The following is a 25,156-nucleotide window of genomic DNA, read 5'->3' as shown; positions in this document are numbered from 1 at the left end:
TGGATGCTGAAGGGGAAAGAGAAGGCTGGAATCTGAAAACTCAGACTGCACCCCTCCCTCTCATTCCCAGGGAAGCTCGGGCAGGCAGGTAAGTGACACTAGACTTGCAGGCAGAGGGCTACTTGTACTATGCTCACTGCCTCCCTTCTCCCTCTCCATCTCTCTCTTGCTCCTTCCCTTAAGAGTCTTCTGTCCTCTGTGCAAAGAGGCTTTCAGGAGCCGGTCGCAGGCACAGGTAGATTCCATTCCTTTCCATCCTGCCTCAGATAGTCTTAACAACCATCCCTCAAGGACATTGGCTTTATTTTGTGAACACATTTTTGCTAACTCTGCCTTCTCTACAAGACAGCTTTTTCACTGAACGCTGAGGTGCCTAAAAGATGATGATAAATGTAGGCTGAGAAGATGGCTCAGTCATTAACATGCTTGCCACAAAAGCGCGAGGACCTGGGCTTGGATCCCCCAGCACCAGCTTAAAAAGATTCCCACTGTAGCATGCATCTGCTACCCCAGCCCTGGAGAGAAGAGACAAGAGGAATCCTGGGGGTTGGCTGGACAGATAGCCTAGCCACATCAGTGTGATCCAGGTTCCGCCAGAGACCCTGAAGACATTGACAAAGTAGAGCGCAATTGGTGAACACACTGGAGTCAACCTCCAGTTTCCACATATATGCACTCTCTGACATACCATCTGGTATGTACCTGCATGAACACACACACACACACACACACACACACACACACACACACACACACACAGAGTGAGAGAGCAAGACGGAATACAGGAGAAATCAGAATTCTGTGAGCATTTGACTTGCAGAAGCTGAAGCCCTTGCCATACACCCAACAAGTGGGAGATATAGAAGACAAGACAACCCTGCTTGCAAACATCAGCAGCTTCACAGGTGTTGAAATCACTCACTCAGACACCCCTTCCCTGATGCCTTTTCTTAGGTTCTCTTGGGAACAAAAGTGCCCTTCCTCCAAGGGTCCTTTTTCCTGGTTCCGAAGTACCAGGCCTCGGTGGCTTCCCTGTGCAGGACTGGTAGGCAGCAGCAGACCACAATGTCATATGTCACCCACAGAGCCCCAGACAACAGACCAATGCCAAGGTAACAGCATTCCTCGGGCTCCTCCGTCCAGGGCACTCAAATGTTAAGTGTGTGCTACTTACTGTCCATGAGGGTGGCTGCTAGATGCAGAGGTCCAAGGGTCTAAGACCCTGTTCCCTGGACAGCATTGATGGCGGCAGGATCTTCATCCTTTCTTTGTATGAAGCAAAGGTGGAATATTAAGAGTTTTTATTATAGATTTTAGTATGGACATTAAGAGAAAGAAAGGAGCTTAAGGCAAAGATGATATTAGCTCAGCCCTGTAATCCCCACACTCAGAAGTCTGAGGCAGGAGGATTGCTGTCAGTTTGAAGCCAACCTGGACTTTAAAATAGAAAAAAGGAAAGGGAAGGAAGAATGGAGGGAGTGAGGGAGGGGAGGAGGGAGGGGAGAAGAAGGAAGGAAGGGTGGAAGGGAGGGAGGGAAGGAGAGAAGGAGGGAGGGAGGGAGGGAGAGGGGGAGGGAGGGAGAAAGCAGTGTTGTATGTTGCAGATTGAGCCTGGAGAATCTTCATCTTCATTGGGGATCTGCAGATTGCCTCCTAAGTAGATGGACAACTTTCTGAGTGGCAGCTGTGTGTGTGTGTGTGTGTGTGTGTGTGTGTGTGTGTGTGTGGTTCTGTGGTTTACAATAGAGAGTACTGGGTGAGGAGCCCAAGACCCTAGATTTTCAAGCAAGCTCGTTCATGCAGCTGGCCAGACTGCAAGTGACAGATCAGGATGGTCCCTGGGCATAGCTGCTTTGTGTTGGCTGTGTCTCAGCATGCCTTCTCCGCTTCACTCAGAACAAGTCTGACAAAGCAATGCTCTCTGCTGGACTCGCATGGGTTACTGCAACACTTCTGAGCCCTGTTCTTAGAAACATGGGTTCCCGTAAGATGCCTAAGCCAACTCCCTGAATATGTGAGTTTGGAGAAGGCTGCCCATGCCTGGGGTCCTCGGGTCTGCCTGTGAATGCTGGTAGCCAGCTTGGAGTACAGGAACTCTCTAGACTTCCTTCAGCCTGGCTGTATCATGGGAACCTTTACAACCAACAGCACTGGTGGGGTTAATAAATTTACATACCACTCCTGATTCATGGCAGGGCTGGTTAATGCCAGGAGAAATGTCAGGAAGCCAAGGTGCATGTCTGAAGGGTCCAGGCTCCCTGACACTTAACCACAGTCCACAGTGAGATGTGCCAAGTCTGCCATTTGAACCTCAGGATCCACCTGCCCACCTCTCTGTGTTCCCAGTTGACATGGTTCTCTGCCCAAAATGTAAGCATGAGAAAGAAGGGGCTCTTTTGGGTGACTGCCTGCTAAGAACAGACTGAGCCCCGAAGATGGCATCTCAAGACAATACAGAGAAGAGCAAGGCTCCTCGGCAAAATGCTCTCCTGGGCAGGGTGAAGTGTGTTCAGGAGGGAGGCATGTCTTCAGGGACATGGGCACTGGCTGCAGGATGGAATTCTCCTGAACGACTTGCTCCTGGTCTCTTCCTGACTATGGGTCTGAGTCTACAGCATATCTGTCTCCTCCAGGCGGCTGTGCTCCTTCAAGTGACCCCAATAAACTCACCGACTCACCAGACTGCACTCAAGTTCTTCTTTGGTCTGGGTACCTCTCTATCTGGGGTGAATATTTCTTTGTGTCTTCCCAGAAAAAGCCCCATGGCAGTCTGAACATGACAAGGCTGGCCCAGCCAGCCGTGTTAAAGTAGTAGCCTCTTTTGTGCCCTGGCAGGCCAACATTGGCACAAGCTGTGGAGCAGGGCCGGCCACGCTGGCACAGATGGTGTTCCTATACTGAGTACAGCCAAACCCCAGCCTCATACCCGTTGGCACAGCCCACTGTGCACTCAGGGTTGCTTAGAACCTGGCTTCCCATGGACATCAGTAGACCAGCCAAAGGCTTAGAGTACCATCCATCATTTAGGGGTAAGGAGAAAGGTCTCTCTGTCCAAGCTGACTCTGACTTTGGGGCAATTTCACACACTCTTCTCAAATCAGAACTGTTGTATTCTGGACACAGATTCCCTCGGAAGAGAGACAAAGAACATTTGAAATATCTGAGCAAACATTCCACGTTTCTCTTCATTGCTCAGCCAAGGGAGGAGTGGGGAAGTCTTCACTCACATTCCAATCTTCCCTTAGTTTTCAATGGGAGCGATATGATTTTTTTTTTGTTTTTGTTTTTTGTTTTTTGTTTAAGAGCTGGGGTTGGAAATTGCCCATGCGAAGCCAGTGGAGCTGGCCTGCCCTGGGAGCTGACAGAGCGCCTGACAGCTCTGCCTGCTGGAGTTCCTTCCTTTACAGGGCCTCTGATTTTTTCCCCCTTGCCTTCTCAGGCCTAACTGCATTTTGGCGCACAGCACCGACAGTAATGAGCAGGGCCCCTTCCAAACCTTGTAGTGTTCCCAGAGCCAGGTCCACATAGGGGGCTCAAAGGAGCCCTGTCAGCTGGAGAATGACCTCCGTTCCTTCTCTCTCTGACCTCTTACAGTACACTCCTGAGTGGCTCAGTGCACCGGATGCCATCATAAAGGCCGGTGTCGGGGGAGTTAGAAGACACTAGGGACTAGGGCTGAAGGGAGTGTCCACTCTCCGCTCTGGGTTCTGAGAAGTTTCCCAGATCAGGGAGTGATGGCGAAGTAGTGCCAACACCTACAAAGGACATCCCTTCTTCAGTCCATCTAGTCTTTTCCCTAGAGACCTAGTGTCCTTGGCTACTCCTGCCCAAACGGGGCTCCCGATGTCCCGCGGTACCGAGACCGCAGGGCAGCAAAGGGCCAGGCAGGGAGGTTGTCGAGCGAGCCAGTGGGCGCGGGAGCGGCGCCTTTAAGGCCCGCGTCAGGCCCGGCCGAAGGGGCGGGGCCTCGGCGGGGCGGCCGCGCGGCTTCACCTGCAGTTCCGAGCGCGCGGAACAGAGGCGCGGGCGGCTGCGAGGCCGGCGGACGCACCGGCCGGAGGGAGCGCGCCGCCGGCCCACTTGGCCTGGCTCCCGGAGCCCGGGCGGCGAGCGAGGGAGCAGCAGGGCGGGCGCGGGCGGAGCGTGGCCGCGGCGGGGGAAGCCGGGCACCGGGCGAGCGCCAGGGCGGCGCGGCGCGGCAGGGATGATGACCACGGGCTCGGTGCTGCCGCTGCTGCTACTCGGGCTCTCGGGCGCGCTCCGGGTAAGTTGCCGCCTCCCGACTCGCGGGCGTTCCGAGAACCCGTGGTGCCGGCTGGGCTACCCCGGTTCTCTTTTTCTGCCGCCCGCGCTGCACGAAGCCGCCCGCGATCGGAGCTGGGAGCTGCGGGGCGGAGCGGGCAGGACCCGGGGTGCCATCTCGCTGCCCGACCTGCGCTCCGGGGCCGCCTTCCGTGGCGTAGCGCTTGCCTCCATCGCCCGGCAGCAGCTCATCCCGAGTTCCAGCCGCCCGCCGCGGGCTTGTCCGCTGTGCGGAGCGCTCGCCCGGGTCCCGCGGGTGCCACGGAGCGCCGCTGCGGTGGGAGGCGAAGGCGACTACAGGGCGCGGGTCGTAGCCGTGGTGTCTGGCGGGTCCTCCCGACTTAGAGGGGGACCGGGAAGAGGGCGCGGCGGGAGAGCGAGGCGTTACGCCTGAGGACCGGAGCTGGACACCCGCGCTGTCCCCACACGGTCTCTGCGCGGTCCCTAGCCGGCTCTGCTCAGTCCTCAAGCTCGCTGCGGGGCCTCTGCACGGCTCAGCGGCAGCTCCCGCGGCGACCCTGGGCGGAGACCGAGTGGCTTGAACCCCCTCTCGTGGCAGATCGGTCCGGTGGCCTGCTCACAGCCACGCCGAGCTAGTCTCGGCGATGAACCAGGTCCGGGGACCGCCCGCTCCGAGGCCACTGAACCATCGCAGTGCGCGGGGAACACGCCCCGGGGGGACAGAAACTTTCCCGGCCGACTTTCGCCTCCCGTGGGTTGCAAGTGCATTTCGGAGCTGCGGTCCCCAGGAATCCAACGCGATTCTGAGTTTGACCGGAGGAAGATCTCCGACCCTGCCAGCCCTCTTTCAGCCTCCCGGGGCCGGGTTCCGAGCCCGAACTGCGGGCTGAGGGCTGCGGGTGGCCTCCTAGCCGAACCCGGGCGGCGCCGTTCCGCGCGCAGCTGGAGGACTGGGCCGGCAGCGAGTCGCGTTCCGCTCTGGCGGCGGTCGGCGAAGCCGAGACCGCGGGGTGCCGGCTGAGCCCGTGGCTCCCGGAGCTCACCACCAGGGACCGGGTGTCTGGTGTGCCTTTCCCCGGTAGATGGCTGGGTTGCTATCTCTTTTGGTTCCTGGCAGCTTGGGTGGAACCCCCTGCTTACTGCCTTCCCTTGCTACACATCTAGACTTCCAGAGGTCAGTTAGGGGAACCCTCTCTCCTGACTAGGCTTGAAACGGGGGCTTCAGAATGAACAAGAGCACAGGACATTGGGTGGGTGAACTTCACACACACACACTAACACACACGAATACACACACACACTAACACACACACGAATACACACACACTAACACACACACACACGAACACCTTGCCTCCTTGCAGTCTGGTGGCAGAACTGGTCACTCCCTTTGCTCAGCTTGGAAACAGCCCTGGAATCTCTTTGATTTTGCCAGCTCCCTTTCTTGGAACCCCTCCCCTGTGGCCTGCCCAGGGAGGCACCTAGTCTAAAGGCAGAGCTCTACAGCTTGAGGAGATGGTTCCTAGCAGAGCCCCCTCCCTCTCCAGCTGCCTGGCTTTGCCTGGGTGAACCACTAGCAAAGCCTGTTGGTGCTCACCCATGTCTCCTCAGCGCCTCTCCGCCTTTCCCCCTGCCATATGCTAATAAGGCCCCTCTGGTACCAGGTCTGGGCATCACTGACCCTGTGATTCCCACAGAAGTAGGTGCAGCTGTCCAGTGCGGGAAGATTCTGAAGATTCTCCTGGCCTCAAGTCCCCCAGAGAGGATCCCACTACCACCTCTGGGTGGAGATGGTGGTTTGTCTGCTCTTCTCAGAGAGGCTTGTGAGGTGGCCGCGACGAATGTGAGCTGGATTAAATTTCTGTGAACTTATTTTCCTTTCACATCTTCCGTTTCCATCCCCAGGCCCACCACGAGGATCTGACAGTCAGAGAGGCCTGCAAGGCTGGCTTCTCCGAAGAAGACTACACTGCCTTGATTTCCCCGAATGTCCTGGAAGGAGAGAAACTACTCAGAGGTAGAGAAGCGTGCATGCGTGTGTGTGTGTGTGTGTGTGTGTGTGTGTGTGTGTGTGTGTGTAGGGGGTGGGGGTATGAAGTGGAAGACTTGGCTGGCCTTGGAGCCCTGATATCTGCAAAGAGATGGTTGTGATATCAATGAGGTTGCAGTGGACTAACTGAGAGGCTCTTTTCGATTGGTGAATGATTCCAATGGCCTGCCTGTCATTTTGGACTGAGGTGAATCATTTCCTGGGCAACAAATGGGAATTCAGAGCAACATGTCATCCAATGCTGTACAGGGAGACTTCCTTACTGAGTATTTTTATGTATGGAATGCAGGACTCTTAAATTATCTCCACTTTGAAATGCATGACAAAGCAGACGATGTTGCTGGAAGCTCGGTAAATAAGCCCACAGACGACGTTGTGCTCACAATTGTGGCATGTGGCTTTCACGACTGCCCCTCCAATGACAGGAAAACACACACTCTAGGGAGGGACATCAATGAGTTTCTGGAACCAAGGTGTGCGAGGGGCAGAGGGAGATGTCTGGGAAACTCATTGCAAATGTTTCCTTTTCCCAGACAAACTAATTAAACTTTCTGTTTGCATAAAGTAGGGGAATAATGCTGGACTCTCAGGTTTCAGTCTAGGAGCTTTTGCTTTCGGCCTCAGTTACCAGGAAGTTTGCCTTGATATCACAGAGACCGGGGGAGTTGGCTTCCAAAAAGGGTATCAAAACCTAATTGCCATATTGGCTCTGAAGTCTGAAGATTAGGACTTCTCCTGTGGGTTTGTGTTGTAGGAAGTAAACAGCTGTCTGTGAACAGGTGTGCACAGGTGCACAGCCTGCAAGTCAGTGCTGTTCTAGGCATGTCAGCATGAGTCCGAAGTGGCTGGAAATTCACTCTGAGAGAAAGTCCTAGACTTAGAACTATGAGATTTTTTGTTTGTTTGTTTGTTTGTCTTTCTTTGTGGGGGAGTTGGTTGTGTGGTTCTCAGGCATGAATTCCACAGGTGACAATGATATCCCATTATGTCAGATGGTTGCTCCCACCTGCGGGACATGGCCCCTTCTAGCAGGAATCTTTCATATTTTCATTCTTAGCAAATGGTGTGAAGTAAGATAGCATCCAACTTCTTTTATGTGTTTCATCTTACAAATTGTGAAGCCAAAGCTATTGACTATTGTTGATCATAAAAGAAGAAAGGAAGGGAGGGAGAGAGGGGGAGAGAGGAAGAAGGAGAAAGAAACGCTTCAGAAGTTGGCTGAGGAATGGATGGGCCTCAGTGAGAAAGTGTGTTCAGGACACTCCAAGAGTTCCATGCGTATTTTGATTTGGCATTTGACAGGGTCGGTCACCTTCCCATGTTCACTGTGGCTCCTCCCTACCGTAGCTGCATTCTCTACTCCACCATGCTGACACTTCCGGAGCTCCTAAAAAGCACAAGGAGATCTTGCCACACCCAGTGTCCCAGACTTGAGAGAAAAATACTATTTGGTGACAAGGAGAAGGTACAACAGAAAAGAAATCTCCACATTTTTTACCAAGCTTCCTAGATCTTGCTGGCATCATGACCGAGTGCATTGCTAGGCCCTAGTGTGTGCTCTGGTCCTCTTAGGCATGGGGTACTGGCCTGAGCTCACCTAGCACATCTGGGTGAACTTCATACAGCTCAGACCTAGCTCAGGGGAGACTTTGATCTTCAAGGTGTCTGGGATCCATGCTTCCCTTACTCTTCCTCTTCTCCCTACCCACACCCTCTGCTGTCTGCCTGCTTTCTGCCCCTTGAGCTTGATGTGCAAGATGTTACAAGCAAAGGTGCGTTCATATCTTAGAAGTAATTCTGCATACACAGAGGTGAAAACTAAGGCCTGCAATACACTCAAGCTAGGACAGGCAGGGTGCTCAGGAAACTTTGCCGCTCTGAGAACACAGCGAGGGTGACTGTCAGGCTCAGAGCTCTGAGCTTCTGGTAGGTTCTGTGCTAAATAGATAATGACTACTGATAATTGAGTTATTCCGAGGGAGAGAGCTTAACCTTACTTAATTTGACAAGCAGAGCTTCCCAGTCGTGGTTTTACGGTGAGCACGCCATGAGCTATTACTGGCCGTCCCTTGGCTTCTTTCCTCTTAGTGCCTGAGTCAGCTCACCGGCAGCCTTGGACCTCCACATTCCAGCAGGGGAGATTTGTTACACAGTAATTAACTTGTTTGTGATAAATGGGTGGAGGAAATGTCGTGGCATTTTGTTTTATGTCTAAATGAAAAGCATTTGCATTCTAAAAAAAAAAAAACCCTGCTAATTAGGCTTAAAATAGTTTTTCCCAACAGGGTAATGAGTATATGTATAGCAGCCCTTTGGAGAAGAACCTCCGCGCACAGAAAGCAGGGTGCTCCTTGGGCCCTCGCTGTTACCCGTCTACTCGGCCTTGCCTTTCCCCGACGCCTCTGCTGGCGAACGTGGAATGTTGCCTGCAGCGCAGCCTTGGCTCTGTCTTTACAGTAATGTGCTTATGATCGCTGACACATGCTAATATCTAAATATGACAGTCAGGTCCTGAGGGCTATCGAGCAGCCTGCTCTAAACCCCGCTTCAGGCCGGGCCAGGTGCTTAAGCTGGTGTGTCTGTCTCTGCTTGGTAAATTATTAACGGTCAACCTGTCCAGGAAAGCCGCTGCACGCTGGTGTGGTGCTCCGTGTTGTCTTCCCACAACAAGGGCAGAGTCTGGATCCAGCCTGCCCAGCCTCACTGAAGAACACCAGGTCGGGGAGGAGTTTTCAGGTGTCTCAGGGGAGTAGGGGATGGGTGCGTGGGGTCCCTGCCGCAATCATGGAGGAAGGTGATTTGGCAGAGCCGCTGTTTGCCTGCCGCATAACAGGAGGATTGGGGTTGGTTGGTCATCTCAGGAGAGTGTGTGCTGAGTTCAAAGAAGTTAGAAAGAAGGGCTATGCTGTTGGTGTCTGCCTTTGAAGGTTTCCTCCCCGTCTACATCTTCTATTAGCCTGGGACAACCTGTGTACTGGCCACACTTATTCCTTGTCAACCAACTGTCTCTCTTTCGTAAAGTTTGATGGTTGCAGAGTTTACTGATCTGTCTTTTTTTTTTTTTTTTTTTTTTTTTTTTTTGTCATTCCAACACACTTGACCAACAGATCCTTAAATAAGCAGGGTTAATTTTACTCATAGCACACTGAGTGCTGAGCTATGGTCAACGGGCTGGGGCAACAGGTCAGATCTAATCTTCATTCTTAGCACACCGCCACAGACCAGCTGCCACGGCTCCTTGTGTTGCATCTGAGTTCAGGGCAGAAGGAGAAGCAGAAGACCCTTTGCTTTTTTTTTTCTAGTCTCAGGAAAGTGTCCCATGTAACCCTGCGAGGGTTCTCACTGGCTACCACCAGGTGGCGTGGTCTTCGGGGCTGCACAAAATGCACTGTGACACTTGGTTGACACCCCTCATAACCCACTTGCTGGATGGAGAGCCAACCAGTTTTCCCAGGACAGAGTTGGGAGCCCTGTGTTAGGAAGAAGAGGGAAAATATGCTATGCAGACAGCCTTAGTGGCCAGTACATGGCACTTCCCAGTGCTAGGGTCTCCCTCTCCCCTTCCTCCTCCTCCCTCTCTCTTCCTTTCTGTCCCTCCCTCTCTTCCTCCCTTCCTCCCTCTCTGGTCCTCATGTAGCCCAACTTTGCCTCCAACTCACCGTGTAGCTAAAAATGACTCCAGCCTATCCTGTTCCCCCATCTCCTCCTCTCAAGTGCTGAGAGCTATGCCCAACCCCTGGTCCATATCCGTATGAGAGGACAGCTGGGCAAAAGTCATGGAAGGCACCTGGGGTCAGTGTGTAAGACACTGTTGAAGCCTAGCAAGCTCTGCCTTCAAGAGGTGTCATCTTCCTGAGTGTTTTTTAACGGTGTGTGTGTGTGTGTGTGTGTGTGTGTGTGTGTGTGTGTGTGTGTGTGTGCTAGGTGCATGCAGTACCTTTGGAGGCCAGAAGAGGGCAGTAGATCCACTGGAACTGGAGTATAGACCATTATGAGCCATTATGCGGTGTTGGGATCTGAACCTGGGTTCTCTGAAAGAGCAGTGAGTGTTCTTAACAACTGAGCCATCTCCCCCGGCCCAATCTTTCTTTTATACTTCATCGAGAAGTGTCTGTTTGTCCTTGCGGTTTGATAGGGAGATTTGGCCAGGCCTTGCTGGGAGTGAATGAATGGCCTGGAAGTGGCATCCTTGATCTACGCACGGCAGAGCAGGGGCTGCCATTCAGGGTAAAATCAAGACACTAATAGTGTGTCTGGAGCCGTCAGATCCCACAGGCCGCCCGGCCATGTTGACTGTGGGCCCCATTTAAAATGTCTATATGCTTTTACACCCACATGGCAATGTGGCCTCTTTCTGGTCAGAGGTATTTAATTAGGTTAGGTTTCTGGGAAAGCTAGACTTTCTAATTTTTTTTTTTCTGACAAAGAAGAAAAGACTAAGCTGGCCATGCTGGTGTCCCTTTCCATCTATCTGCAACACAGACATGGCCTTTGTGGTAGAGTAGCCATTTAGTGACTCTCAGGGTGGTGGAGCTGACCCGAGCACAGATGCACCCTTGAAACTTGGCAAAGGCGAGATGGGGAGCGTGCACACCCCACAGGTGAGTGACTAAGACCAGCCCCCACTGAGGGGCAGCAATGGTGGTGGGCACCGGCTGTTGAGCCCCTGCCCGAGCTGCTGCTGGCCCTTGCTCCTCCACCCAGCCTGAGGCCTGGGCCTCTTCTCCTTTATACATTGGACCTTCCTCCTGGCACATTGGGGTGGGGGAAACACGTAGAGCACACTGGTAAATATTTGTTAAATAAGTGAAACAAATAGCCGCCGCTTCTGACTCTTCCTCCAGCCAGGGACACGAATACATTAAATGTGTCACCCAAGCCCCCAGGAAGTACTGGCTCCAGGCGTGTCCTCGGCACCCTGCAGGAGCAGAGGCCACGCTGGGTGCCTTCCCTGTACACGCCAGTTCTTCAGCACACGGCAGCCTTGACAGGAGCGGAGGAGCCTGAGGCTGAGGGCACATAGCCCTGAACACCAGGCTGGGCTTGCTGTCCCCGTGGCGGGAGGAATGTGCTGTTAGCATGAGACACCGCTGCTTTCTCTCAGCTGCCCCTCCAGGGTCTCCCCCAGAATGTCCACACTGTCTCAGCCCCAGAGTTATTGATTTTCCAGCAGCTTTTCTCTGTCCTGTGTCCTAAACAAGGCTACTGTGCAGAATGGGAAGCAGGGCTCTGTAGGACAGGGGGGAGCTGGGCCCACAGGTAAAGCCTGAGAAATAGTACTCATCCCGGAGTGTGTGGTCACGGAGAGAGGGGGTGCTAGCAGCCACTGGAGCAAGTGCACACACTGTCCTGTGTGTTCTGTCTTCAGAGATGAACCCCAGAGTCCCACTGCCCACAAGGAAATGAAAGTTTAATCAAAGGAGTGTGGCTCTTTACCACATCCCACACCATGGACCACGGTTCCCTCCTTACTGCTCTCTGGTCCTCTAGCCCTGTGACACACCAATGTCAGAAAATAACCTTCTTTACAGCTTCTAGGATTAGCACACTAGTCCCAGGCAGGAAGTGGGGGGGAGGGGCTTCACACACCGAAGACTCCGTGGTGTCTTCAACCAAGAGATGTGTTGATTGTCTCTCTGCTCAGACAGCTGCATCACGGAGACTCGGTGTCAGAAGCCCTCAACAGTGGTCACTCACGCTTAGACATGCTCCTAGACTGTGTCCTAACTCCTTGGGTCCCTGGGCTTCTACGATCAGCTCTGGCATTGGAAGGCTGGACAGGTAGCTGGCAATCCTGGGCAGGGTTCTCCCCTGGCTTCCAGACTGTGTTAGCACTGGGCATACAGCAAGGAAGATTCTAGATGCACGTCTGGCCAGCTCTGGAAACCTGAACATACTTGCTCCCGGCTGGGCTTATTCATGAAACCACTATTGCCTTACATGTGACCCCTGACAGTAGGAACCCGGGGGGTGGGGGGGGTTGATCACAGAGTCATATGAAGGCCCTGGGATTCCACCTGCCTAGAACATCTCTTGTAAGATCTGGGGACAAATATTCCTCATCTCCTACATGTGAGTCCTTTCTGCTGGAACCTGGGGTCCCGGCTGTGTATTGAGCCCTTCTGTCCTTGTTTCCCAGTGTGAATTTCCTCCATGGTGCCCTCTCTAGCCAGGCACAGATCCGTTCAACCAAATGGAAGTTAGATCTTTTTTCTTTTTTTAATTTAAAATGTATTTACTTATATGTGCATAAGTTTCTTGATTTCTTGTACCTCTGTGCACCGTGTGCATGCCCGGTGCCCGTGGAGTCTAGAAGAGGGTGTCAGATCCCCTGGGACTGTAGTTACAGGCAGATGAGCACCCCGTGTGGGAGCTAGGAATTGAACCATGGTCCTCTGCAAGAACAGTTCACGCTCTTAATCACCAAGACATCTCTCCAGCCCATGATTTTCATATCAGCCGCCTGAACATTCCAGGTTTTGTTTTGTTTTATTTCAGAAATAGTGATTTTCCAATTCTTCCCCACTGGGTTTGTGAATTTGACTAAAAGGTAACAATAAGCTCCATAGTACGGTCTAAATGAACTGTGTGCTGTGTGTGGACACCTGGCGTGTTTCTTCATGATCCTTCATGATCTTAATTTCACAATGTGGAAATTTCCCAAGTTTGCAAAGGGATGTGGGTTAAACGTGAGGACAGGGTGCCCCTCCCCCTGCCCTTTCTTCTCCCCGGTGGAAGTGTGGTTAAGTAAATGGCAGAACTAATCACAAGGTGAGAGCAAGCAGGCAGGCATTCATCTTTTCCAAGAATGTGCTTGCTATTCTGACTCCTTGAAGGAGCAATTTTTTCCTGTGAGTGAATTTCACTGTAAAAAATGCCATGAACGTCAGTCTGCGCAGGTGGTAAGTTCTATGACTACCCTCCTGGCATCTGCTTGCTCCTTCATCCCCAGGGACTCTGGCCTATATTGCAAACCCAGTGTTTTGTTGACAGGATTTTGCCCTGGCTCTGGGCTGCCCCCTTTCTGCTGACTCCAGTACTGTCTCGGGGAATTCTGCATGTGTTAAGTTCCATCTTCCCGGCAGCCTGCTACTGTGCTTTTGATTTTGTGAATTAGCCTGCAAATTTGTTTTCATTGATCTATCCATACTCTTCCACCCCCGGGAACCCCACCCCATGGTCCCGTTCTGCTTTGATGATCCCCCACTACCTACACACACACACACACACACACACACACACACACACACACACACACAGAACAACTAAAAGCTGAGGTCTGCATATGAGATGGAACATAAGGCTTTTGTCTTTCTGAAAACAGGCCATCTCACTTAACATAATAATTTACAAATCCAGCACGTTTTTTTTTTCTGAAATTTTCATGGTTTTGTTTTCCTTTATAGTTGAATGAAATCCCATTGTGCATATGCACCACACTTGAATTATCAATTCTTCTGTTGATGAACACCTAAGTTGACTTTACTTCCTTGATGTCATGAACAGAGAAGCAATGAACATGGATGTGGAAATATCTCTATGCTAGGATGTAGACCCTACAGTATATGGTGTAGACTGTTGAGTATATGATGTAGACCCTACAGTATATGGTGTAGACTGTTGAGTATATGATGTAGACCCTAGGGTATATGGTGTAGACCGTTGAGTATATGATGTAGACCCTAGGGTATATGGTGTACACTGTTGAGTATATGATGTAGACCCTAGGGTATATGGTGTAGACTGTTGAGTATATGATGTAGACCCTAGGGTATATGGTGTAGACTGTTGAGTATATGATGTAGACCCTAGGGTATATGGTGTACACTGTTGAGTATATGATGTAGACTGTTTAGTATATGATGTAGATTGTTGAATATATGGATATAGACCCTTGGGTGTATGATGCAGTCCCTTGGTATAGCTGGGTAATGTTAATTCTATGTTTAGTGTTTTGAGAAACCCCATCTTGATTTCCACAGTGGCTACCCCAGTTTGCATCCCAACCAACAGTGAATAAGTGGTCTTCTTTCTTCATCTCGTCACCAGCACTTGTTATTTTCTATGTTCTTTTTCAAAACGGGCGGGGTGGGCAGGGGTGGGGCATGGCATGCTGGAGCGGTGATTCGGTGGTTAATAGCATTTGCTGCTCTTCCAGAGAGTAGTGCCTAGCACCCATGATGAGTGGTGTCTTAATTTCTGTTCCATTGCTACGAAGAGACACCATGGCCAAGGCAACTAATATAAGAGAAAGCATTTAACTGGGGGCTTCCGGTGTCAAAGGTTTAGTCCATTATTGTCATGCCAGGGAGTCTGGTAGCATCCAGGCAGGCACTGGATCTGAGAGCTCCGTCCTGTTCCATAGGCAGCGAGAGGAAGACACTAGGCCTGGCTTGGGCTTTTGAGACCTCAAAGCCCCACCCCCACTGACACACTTCTTCCAGCAAGGCCACGCCTCCGAATCCTTCTAACCCTATCAAGGAGTACCATTCCTGGGTGACTAAGCATTCAAATATATGATCCATGGGGCCTGTTCTTACTCAGACTATTACAGGCAGTCCACAGCCACCTGTGACTCCAGTTCCAGCTCCTCTTCTGGTCCCTAAGGCCTCTGTACTTATGTGACATATGCATGCGCACGCGCGCGCACACACACACACACACACACACACACAGACACACACACAGACATATACACACAGACACACACACACACAGACACCCAGAGACACACACACAGACAGACACACACAGACACACACAGACAGACACACACACAGAGACACACAGACACACACACAGACACACAGAGACAGACACACACACATACACACACACACAACATACACAGACACCCCACACACAGACACACACACAGACATACACACACTCACAGACACACATACACAGACATTCACACACAGAGACACACACAGACACACAGAGACAGACACACACACATACACACACACAACATACACAGACACCCCACACACAGACACACACACAGACATACACACACTCACAGACACACATACACAGACACACACACACAGACATTCACACACAGAGACACACAGACATACACAGAGACACAAAGACACACACACATAGACAGACACACACAGACACACACAGACACACAGACAGACACACACACACAGAAACACACACAGACACATACACACAGACACACACACACAGACACACAGAGACACACACACAGACAGACACACACACAGACACACACAGACACACAGAGACACACAGAGACACACACAACATACACAGACACCCCACACACAGACACACACAGACATACACAAACATACACACACACTCACAGACACACATACACACACAGACATTCACACACAGAGACACATAGACACACACACACAGACAGACACACACATACACAGACACACAGAGACACACACACATACACAGACACACACACAGACACACACACAGACACACACAAACATACACACACACACAGACACACACACACAGACATGCACACACACACAAATATATAAGAATAAACATAATGTTTGAAAGAGAACAAAGGGCTGGGGATGGAGCGTGGTGGGAAAGCATTTGGCTAGTGTTTGCAACCCCATGTTCTAGCAGCAGCACAGACTCACACAACAAAACACTTTACTAGGCTGTACCTACAAGGGCCATTACTTTCCAATGTCCCATCGGGGTCAAGGGTGAGGGAAGCAGCCAGTGTCTGGAGAGTGAGCCTGTGTGATTCTGCTTTGCTACCCACAGATTTCAGGTGATTCTAAGGGATGCTTGGGTCACACGCCATGGAGTTAGGCTCTGTAGATTTATAGATCACATAGTATTATTATAAGATGATTGACACTAACATGGAGTTTATTGGCCAACACTTCTGGGTCTCGGCGGGCTGAAAGGAGGGTGCAGTGGTGACAGACTGGTTCCTTCTGAAGGATCCAGGGGAGGGTTTTCCAGTTTGCAGTGACCATCGTGCCCTCCACCCCCAGGCAGCAGTGCATCGAGTCTAGAGTCTACTGCACCTCTCATCTGCTTTAGGACTACCTGTGATGACAATCTGGTCACCCCCAACGCCAGCACCGTTAATTTCACCAACCATAGAAGCTCCCCTTACTTCATCAGTGCCCCATGCAGAGGGTCAGGGTTCATGACGGCAGCACAGCAGCCACTTCTAGAAGTCTGTCTGTCTGTCACACATGAGGACCTGCTCAGCTCTCTGCACCCAGAAGCAGTCCACGTTGGCATGCTTGTGGAGGAAACTGAGGCACTAAGCCGCTGCTGTTAGGAAGCGCTCCGTGAAAAGGAGAATTCCAGCCTTTACAGCTGACTTCTCAGTTCCTGTTGCCCTACACACCCACAGCCACGCAATGTCCTGCATCCACAATTAAGTGTCCATGATTAAGAACCAGAGGGCAGCTGCATCCCAGGGGCCACCGAGAGGAGGCTGGGTCCTGAGAGGGTCTGAAGACAGACCTTGCTCAAAAGCTAAGGACTTCCCACATAACTGCTTTAACTTGGCCTTGTTGGTTCAGATTCACTGTGTTTTCTCGCTGACAGCACAGGCCGTGGGGATTTAGGGAGGATTAAGGTAAGCCTTTAGGAACAGATGAATATCCACAGGCACTTGAGAGCTGCCTGTACCTCACTAATGGTCAGATGATCTTTGTGGTGCTTGGGTGCCTCCCTTCTGAGAGAGTGGACACAGGTGAGCCACAGGCATGGGAGGTATTCTTGTCCCCCTTGTGGGTGCCTGTTCCAATCGAAACACAAGCTAGTTAACTTCCAGCCCTGGAAGGTGGACCTTATGTTTGTCCTGAGCCTGCACCTGGCTCCTGGTGTCCCCGAGCACTCCAAAGGGGAGCAAGGCTTGGTTCTGGGTTGTTGCAGGAGCCTGTGAGTGTATTTGCATGTCTGACTGGAGTGTCAGGTTTCTCATTGGAGTTACCCAAATGAAAGTTTGGATAGCACCTGTATTGATGACTCTTCCCATGACCAAATACTTGACACAATCTATCTCAATTGAGGAAGGAATCCTTTTGGCTTGCAGAAGAACACAGGCTGCCATGGCATAGCATGAGTAGCCTGGTCCATGGCTACTCAATCAAGAAGTAGGGAAAGTATGCCAGCAGTCAGCTGGATTTCCTCCCATTTCCCTTCTTCTTAAAGAGACCCAGGCTCGTGAGATAAAGCCACCCATGTTTAGGGTGCGTTTCCACTAACACTCTCTGGAAATTCCCGTACAGGCACCTCCACAGGTGAATCTCATGAATGCCCAGGTGTTTTTATAACCCAGTCAAGTAGGTAATCAAAATTAACCTGCACAAGTCCCTCCTTTTGTCAACCTGACACCCAAATATATCACTTTACAAAATAGCATTCGGTCTCTGGTTCCCCCAGGCTGGTAGCCATCTCATGCCACAAGGTACATCCATTACAGAGCCACACTCCAGGCTTCCGTGTAAGGAACCAGCCTTTCCATACCGCCTGGTGTTTGTTAAACATCGGCGCAAGCCTTCGTGGCCCTATAACTCTTGCATTCTGCATGTCTGCAAAACCAATGCCGTGTGGATGGTGCCATTACATTCTGCTACCAGCGCCCTCTAACCCACAGATAGAGTGGCCTCCATGTGCCTTCCTGGCTGGGCCTTGGAAAAGACCTCCTTTGGTAGTTGCTTTCAACAGGGAGCCCCTCCAACTGATTCACAGTGCAGGCTCACAGCTTCCAAAGTACTTCACAACCTCCCAAACTGGAACCTGTCCTGTGATGGATGGAAGTTTGCCTGGAAGACACCCTTCCTATTACTTCAGTACAAAGTGAAAGGTGTTTATTTGTTTAATTGTGTGTGTGAAAGGTGCTTATATGCGTTGCCTATGGGTTGTACACATGTACGTTATTGTGGGAAAAATAGAGGGGGCTCTAGAGTCAGGGTTAGGTGCCCTCCTCAATCCGTCTCCACCCTTATTTTTAATCTCTCTCTCTCTCCCCCTCCCTCTCTCTGTCTCCTTCCCCCTCCCTCTCTCCTTTCTCTCTCCCCCCCCCTCCCTCTCTCTCCCTTTCTCTCTCTCTCCCTTTCTTTCTCTTCCCCTCCCTCTCTCTCTCCCTCTCTCCCTTTCTCTCTCTTCTATAATTAAGGGCATTTACCATCCTGTCCAGAGAAAATGTGAAATACTTTTCCTATGATAAACACTTCAGAAAGTTATTGAGGCAGATCCTCACTGTTTGGCCCTGGCTGTCCTGGAACTCACGCTGAGGACCGGGTTAGCATTGAACTCGGAGCTCTGCCTGCCCCTACCTCCTGGGTGCTGGGATTAAATGTGTGTGCTTTCATCTTATTTTCAGTAATTTGGCTGGCTGGCAGTGAGCTCCAGGAACCCACCTGCCTCCACCCCTTCCCTGAGTGCTGGCATTGTGGGTGTATGCTGACACACCCAGCTTTGATAGGGGTGTAGAGAAAGTCAGCTGAGGTCCTCAGGCTTGTGTGGCACCTCTCTGATGAGCCATCCCCTGGGATCTGGAAGGTTTCTTTTTGGTCACACAAATGTCGTTGGCAATTATAGATGCTTCTTACAGATCTGGCTTGGCTGCACCTTTGAATTTGCTCTCTGCTCTCTCTTCTACACCAAAAATAAGTTCCCCTTCTCATATCTGTCTGGTCTCTCCCATTGTATATCCGACCAGGAGCAGTGAGCAGAGGCTGTGCCAAGTTTGCTCTGCCAAACAGCCACAGCTATTGCTTTTGCATCTAGTGCCAATCTGCTTAAGAGAATGGGAAGAATAGAGATAGATCCTGAGTCAGGGTGGCCTCTGACCCATCCAGAAAGACTCCTCCTCCTCTGAAGCCTCGTGAGCCTAACCTGCTCTGCATGTCCTTCTCCCACAGTTCTTTCAAATTCCCATCACAGAGGACCACTAAGCTCTACTTACAGGAGTCTGTGGCATCTCTAGCCCACAGCTCCGCACTTCTCCAAATTCCTCCTGCAAAACAGTTCTGAAGGCCGATGCGCCATGCAGACAGAGGACCCTACTTCTTGATCCCTATGTTGCTATATTGTTGGCTTTTCTCATCATCTTGACCAAATACACACCCCCACACACATACAAACCCACCCCACACACATACAAACCCACCCCCCACACATACAAACCCACCCCCACACATACAAACCCACCCCACACACAGCTACACACACACACACAAACCCCCACACACATACAAACCCACCCCACACACAGCTACACCCCCCCCAGACACAGCTATACACACACACACCCCACACACACAAACACACACACACACAGAGATACACACACACAAACACACACACACACACCACACACAGATACACACACACACAGATACACACACACACACACACACATACAAACCCACCCCCCCAGACACAGCTATACACACACACACACCCCACACACAAACACACACACACACACAGAGATACACACACACAAACACACACACACACCACACACAGATACACACACACACAGATACACACACACACACACATACAAACCCACCCCCCAGACACAGCTATACACACACACACCCCCCCCCACACACACACAGATACACACACACACACACCACACACAGATACACACACACACACACACACACACACACAGATACACACACACACACAGCAACTAAAAGGAAAGCGTGGCTTGGGCTCACTGTCAAAAGAATGCAATCCGTTTTGAAGGAGAATGGGGACAGGGTTGGGACGGGGACAGTTTAGGCCACAGAAACAGAGGCTGGAGAAGGCCAGTGTCCACCTTGCATCTTTCTTTCCCCTCTTTATTTGGCCCGGACCCCCCAGACCATTGCTTTTCTGTCCACACACAGGGTGGGGCTTCCTTCCTCATCAGACTCTGTCTGGAAACACCCTTAAAGACAGACCTAGAAGTGTGTCCCATGGGTGGTTTCAACCCTAGTCAAGTTGACAATGAGGATGGACCACCACACCACCTACGCCACTGTGCCTGGGAGATTGAAAGGCAACCTCAGGACCACCCAGACTGAACCTGCAATAGGCTGTAAGAACACCTGGCTAGGAAGGGGTCACTTAGGTGACCAGCCTTGACTTCCTACTCTGAAAACCAGGTCTGGAACGTTTAACGGTGGTCTAGAACCTGCCTTGCTGGTGCTGGCTCAACTGGCTGGATTTCTGTGTTCTCCGCCAGACCCTCTGCAGTGAGATGGGCAGAGGCCCCGAAAGGTCCGTCTTCTGGGAACCTTCATGGCACTGTGTAAAGAAAAGGTCTTTGCAGGTGCCTTTAAGAATCTTACCATGATGTCATCCCAGGTGTGTGTGAGGGGGGGGGTTGAATAAGAATGGCCCTGATAGGCTCATAGATTTCCATACTTAGTCACCAAGGAGTGGAACTATTTGATAGGTTGAGAAGGACTAGGAGGTGTGGCTTTGTTGGAGGAAGTGTGTTCTGGGGGTGGGCTTTGAAGTTTCAAAAGCCGGTACTAGGTCCAGTTCTCTCTCTCTCTCTCTCTCTCTCTCTCTCTCTCTCTCTCTCTCTCTCTCTCTCTCCAGACCAAATGTAGTTCTCAATTGCTTCTCTAGCACCATGCTCGCCTCTGCGATGATAATAAACTAAACTCTAAGCAAGCTCCCAATTAAATGCTTTAAAAGAAAAAAGAGTTGCTGTGGCCACGGTCTCTTTACAGCAACAGAGCAGTGACTAAGACACCAAGTTAGCTGAGTGTGCCCTACACCCCACAACAATCTTCATGACCAGGGACACAGAAGAGATGGAGGCCGTGAGGGAACCAAGCCAGTGCTCAGAGTGATGTAGCCACAAACCAAGGTCCTTCCTGGAACTTACGGGGGACTGCGGTCCCACTCACTCCCCAGGGACTGGCCCCAGGCCTCTGTGTCTGCAGAGACTAGGCCATCTGCCATCCTGCACTAAGAAGTGCTTGTTCACCCATTCCAGTGGCCAGTGTGAGCTAAGACACGTTCCACTGACTTGGGAATCCTAGCAGTGGGGCCTGGACTCGTCCTGCCTGCCCAGGAATCTGATGCTCATGAAGTTTGGAGGGCTTTCCAGGGGCCGGCATCTCTGTGAGCGCCTGTGTTAAACACCAAGGCATCCCACTATAACCAGTGTCCTTAAGCTTAGTGTGATGAGTGACTAAGATGGTGCCCCTCCTTTCCATCTAGATGGAATGACACAAAAGTTTCTCGGACTCATAATGTCACCTTGCACATTGTACAGTGTGGTATTAAACAGTCTCTCTGTAGTTAAAATGTATATGGAGCGGGCTTGCGAGATGACTCAGTAGATAAGAGAACATATCGTTCTTACGGTTCTAAGTTCCGTTCATAGCATCCACATCATGTAGCTCACAGCTGCCTTTAAATCCAGCTCCAGATGATGAGACAGCTCTGCCATGACACCGGCATCCATGTGGACATACCCACACAGACACATATGCATAATTAAAAATGAACTTAAATCCTATACATACATCCATACATATGTATATTTATTTCCTGCCCATCAGCTGCCTCTGTCAAATGGGACTTTCAGGCTGTGGCTCATAGGAGATACTTAAGATACTTGTGAATCATTCGCTAATCTAGGGACTTTGTTCGGGAATAGACTGCTTGGCAGAGACAAGGAGTACTTCCTCTGCTGCCCATACATGGAAGCATGCGGGAAGAAGTATTTATACAACAAGCTTTTTCTCTCCCCATGATGCTCCAATGTGGAGACGCAGAAAGGCATCACTGATGGCTGCAGGTGTTTGTGTCTCTGGTCACAGCAGTGGCTCTCCGGCTGTCTGGCCACTCTTCTGCCAAATGTAGAAGCTTAGTGTGGTGGCTGGAGGGGACAACCTCACAGCCTGGGTTCTGGGAGCTGCACAATTGTCACACCCGCCCCTGATGTCATGGGTGCTTCCTCATGCTGCCGGGGTCTTACCCAGGTATGATAGCTCCCTACTGTCCCTGGGTACCTCAGTGTGGAGCGGCACTTGACCTGCCTTTTCCAGAGGGTGACAACTTCTACTGGACCCCAGGCTGTCTGGGTCCTGTCGCTTCTCCAGGATTGAGGTCAAGGGGGAGCTCCAAGTCTGTAAGAGAGGAAACAGAACATGGTCCCCTACATTGAAGGTGATGTTCCTCTACTGATGTCTTAGGGCAACTCAGCCAGTCCCTCGAGGTGAAGCCAGGAGCAGTGTGTAAACGATGAAGGGCCACGCTGGCTGGTGAGCTCAGAGCCAGGAGCAGTGGCCTGGCTTGCTGGTGAGCTCGGGGCCAGATGTGCAGGCCCTTATCTCATTGTACCTTCCTAGCAGGCAGCTTGGCGTGGAGGTGTAGATGCCTGCTTCCTTTTTCTCCCACAATGAGGTGTCCACAGACATGCCGGTGGCTCATTGTTGGGGACACCCATTGGTGTCTGGTTCTTGAAAACTTTCCTGACCATCATCATCCCATGCCAGCACCCCCTTGGGAATGGACAGCATGGCTCTGTAGCTCTTGCCTGTTGGACTGGTCCTTCCTGGGCAGGCACTTGTCTGTAGCAATTGTGCTGCACCTCCTTCTCCGCTGCCAATAGATGCCTTCTGAACTCTTTGGACAGAGTTCGGGACTCAGGTGTGTGAGGATACAGGCTCACTTGCTTGGAGTTCTGGAAGGGCTGGGTTTGAAGCTAGGCCCAACCTCCACCCCTGCTCTGTGCAAGGTCTCAGAACCAGGCTGCTTCTTGCCTGGAGACTGTGGTTCAGAGTCTGATGCACCTGGTGAGTGAGCCCAGCCGGATCCTACCCTTTCTCATCTTTGTCCAGAAGAGCATCATCCCCTCTCCTTGTCTTGGTCCCAGCCTCGGTCTTCAGAGCCACCACGAGAATCAGTCCCCAAAGATTACAAAGCATTCCCAAAGAGCCAGTTCATTCTGGGATAAGAGAGAGGACATCCATAGAAAGGGAACCTATTGTGATGTAATAAGGATCAGGAAAAACAAATGGGCTGAATAGATGTTTATTCAGGAAGAAATAACTTACAACAGAGACAGATGAACTCCAGCAGGTTTCTGGTCCCAAGGATGCCTCTGGATGCTCTCCTGTCCCTGTTCTACAATCAAGAGAGCTCTGGGGCCCCTTCCCCAGACCTAGTTCGCCCAGATAACGTCCGCCCCTGTCCCCACCCCCCCAATGGATGTGGTCAGTGCCACAGGTGCGGATAAAGTGAATATCTCACTACAGTTCCCCTTTTAATCCAAAGAAAAGATTTAGGCTTGATACAAAACTATATACAAAACAGTGAACAACCAAGTGTGCTCTAAGAAAAGGAAAATTGAGAACATACAAACTTAAGACCTACATATCTAGTCCTAGGGTGAAGGCATAACGGAGTTTACAATAGAGTTGTCTTAAGCTGGAAAACATAAGTCTAGTACCTGATATATCTAACTAGGAAGAGAGAATAATAGTTGTGATAGTTTAATCTTCAACCTCATCAAAGACCTGAGAAGGAAGATAACGATACTAGGGTAGACAGGAAGTGCGGATGGGCAACTTCCAAAAGGTGCAGCAAGGACAGAAACAGCAAGCCACCTGGACAGTCACCCAAGGTCTCACAGCAGTGTTGGTACAACCAGTTTTGGCTAAGGCCCAGAGTACCTGACAGACCACAACAACAGCAGGGAGGTATAAAGGCTGTCTTACCCTGACTTGGCAATGTCTACAGCGTGCACTGACCACGTCCATTGGGGGTGGGGGAAAAGTGAATAACTCACTACAGGAACCCTTCCCTTCCAGTCTATGGGGGACCCCAAACTCCCACAACAAGCCCACTCCTAGAACCTGGGCTCTACAGGTTCCAGGAGATGGGTGTTGGCTCCTTCCCAGGAGTTCTGTGGTTCCCTTTGAAGACTTGACCACGCGTGTTTTTTAAAGTTGAATAAATTATGGGGTGACTTATTTAAAGCTCCATGGGGGTGTGGGTGGGAGGGAACACAGGAGCATCCGTGAGCATCACTCACACTATTTACTAATTGTGTCATTAATTTTGTTCCTGAATTGTGTGTCATGCCGTGGTTAATAAGGACGTGCTCAGGAGCTTGTGGGGTTGGAAGCAAGTTAGTATAGAGATAGCCCTACTGTGGGCCCCCTACTGTTATCCCCACTGTGGGCCTCTGACTGTTTAAAACTAGACTTTTTAGTTCTTATCTTATCTTTTTTTATCTTCCCCCAGTTAACAAAGAAGGGATTATAAAACTTGCCTTATCCGGTTCTTATATTTTAAGATAAGAACAGAGTGCCATGCAGGCTGAGAGGTATAAAACTGTGATCAGGAGTCTGTAAAATTATAAGTTATGATTTCTTGAGGAGAGAAAGGTGGTTTCAATGACTTTTTTTTTTCATTCTTAAAGGACCTAGACAGCTTAAAGGATTGAGCCCCTCTTGAGTGTAAGATATACTTCCATGTGGGGGAGGATGGAGTTGCATGCTTGAAAGGTTAATGGGTGGTAAACGCCACTTTCCTACAATCCTGGCTAATAAAAATAGCTTACAAGACATAAAATGTCATACTGCCAAAAGAACAGAGGACTTCAAAATCCATTCTGAAGCTCTGCATCCTTTGAAACTGGTGCACAGCGCACTGAGTGCTTTCTGTTTGGGATTGAGGGGTGGCATCTTAGGGAAAGGACCCATCTTCTATAGTGGGGGTATGTTAGTGTCTCTGGGGCAATGTAACAGAATCTCTGGCTCTCTGGACCCTGAAAGTGCACCGTGGTGGATCTGGCCACCCCAAGTGTCTTTAATGAGCCCCAGGAAG

The 25,156-nt window shown here is 50.9% G+C and overlaps 1 protein-coding gene across 1 annotated transcript in view; it reads left to right on the top strand.

Annotated features, from left to right (window-relative positions):
* The first annotated feature begins 4,130 nt into the window (after nucleotides 1-4,130).
* The window catches only part of Cdh4 (cadherin 4), a 474,888-nt gene continuing 453,862 nt past the window's right edge, over nucleotides 4,131-25,156 (top strand). Inside the window, exons 1-2 of the mRNA XM_051185090.1 lie at nucleotides 4,131-4,264; nucleotides 6,169-6,280. Of these exons, the coding sequence (XP_051041047.1) occupies nucleotides 4,205-4,264; nucleotides 6,169-6,280 (172 nt within the window). The 5' untranslated portion in view covers nucleotides 4,131-4,204. The remainder of the gene's footprint in view (nucleotides 4,265-6,168; nucleotides 6,281-25,156) is intronic.

Source organism: Phodopus roborovskii, unplaced genomic scaffold, assembly GCF_943737965.1.
Source record: "Phodopus roborovskii unplaced genomic scaffold, PHOROB, whole genome shotgun sequence".
Classification (NCBI taxonomy): domain Eukaryota; kingdom Metazoa; phylum Chordata; class Mammalia; order Rodentia; family Cricetidae; genus Phodopus; species Phodopus roborovskii.
Note: the sequence above shows the minus strand (reverse complement) of the source record. Positions and strands in the feature narration are given on the sequence as shown.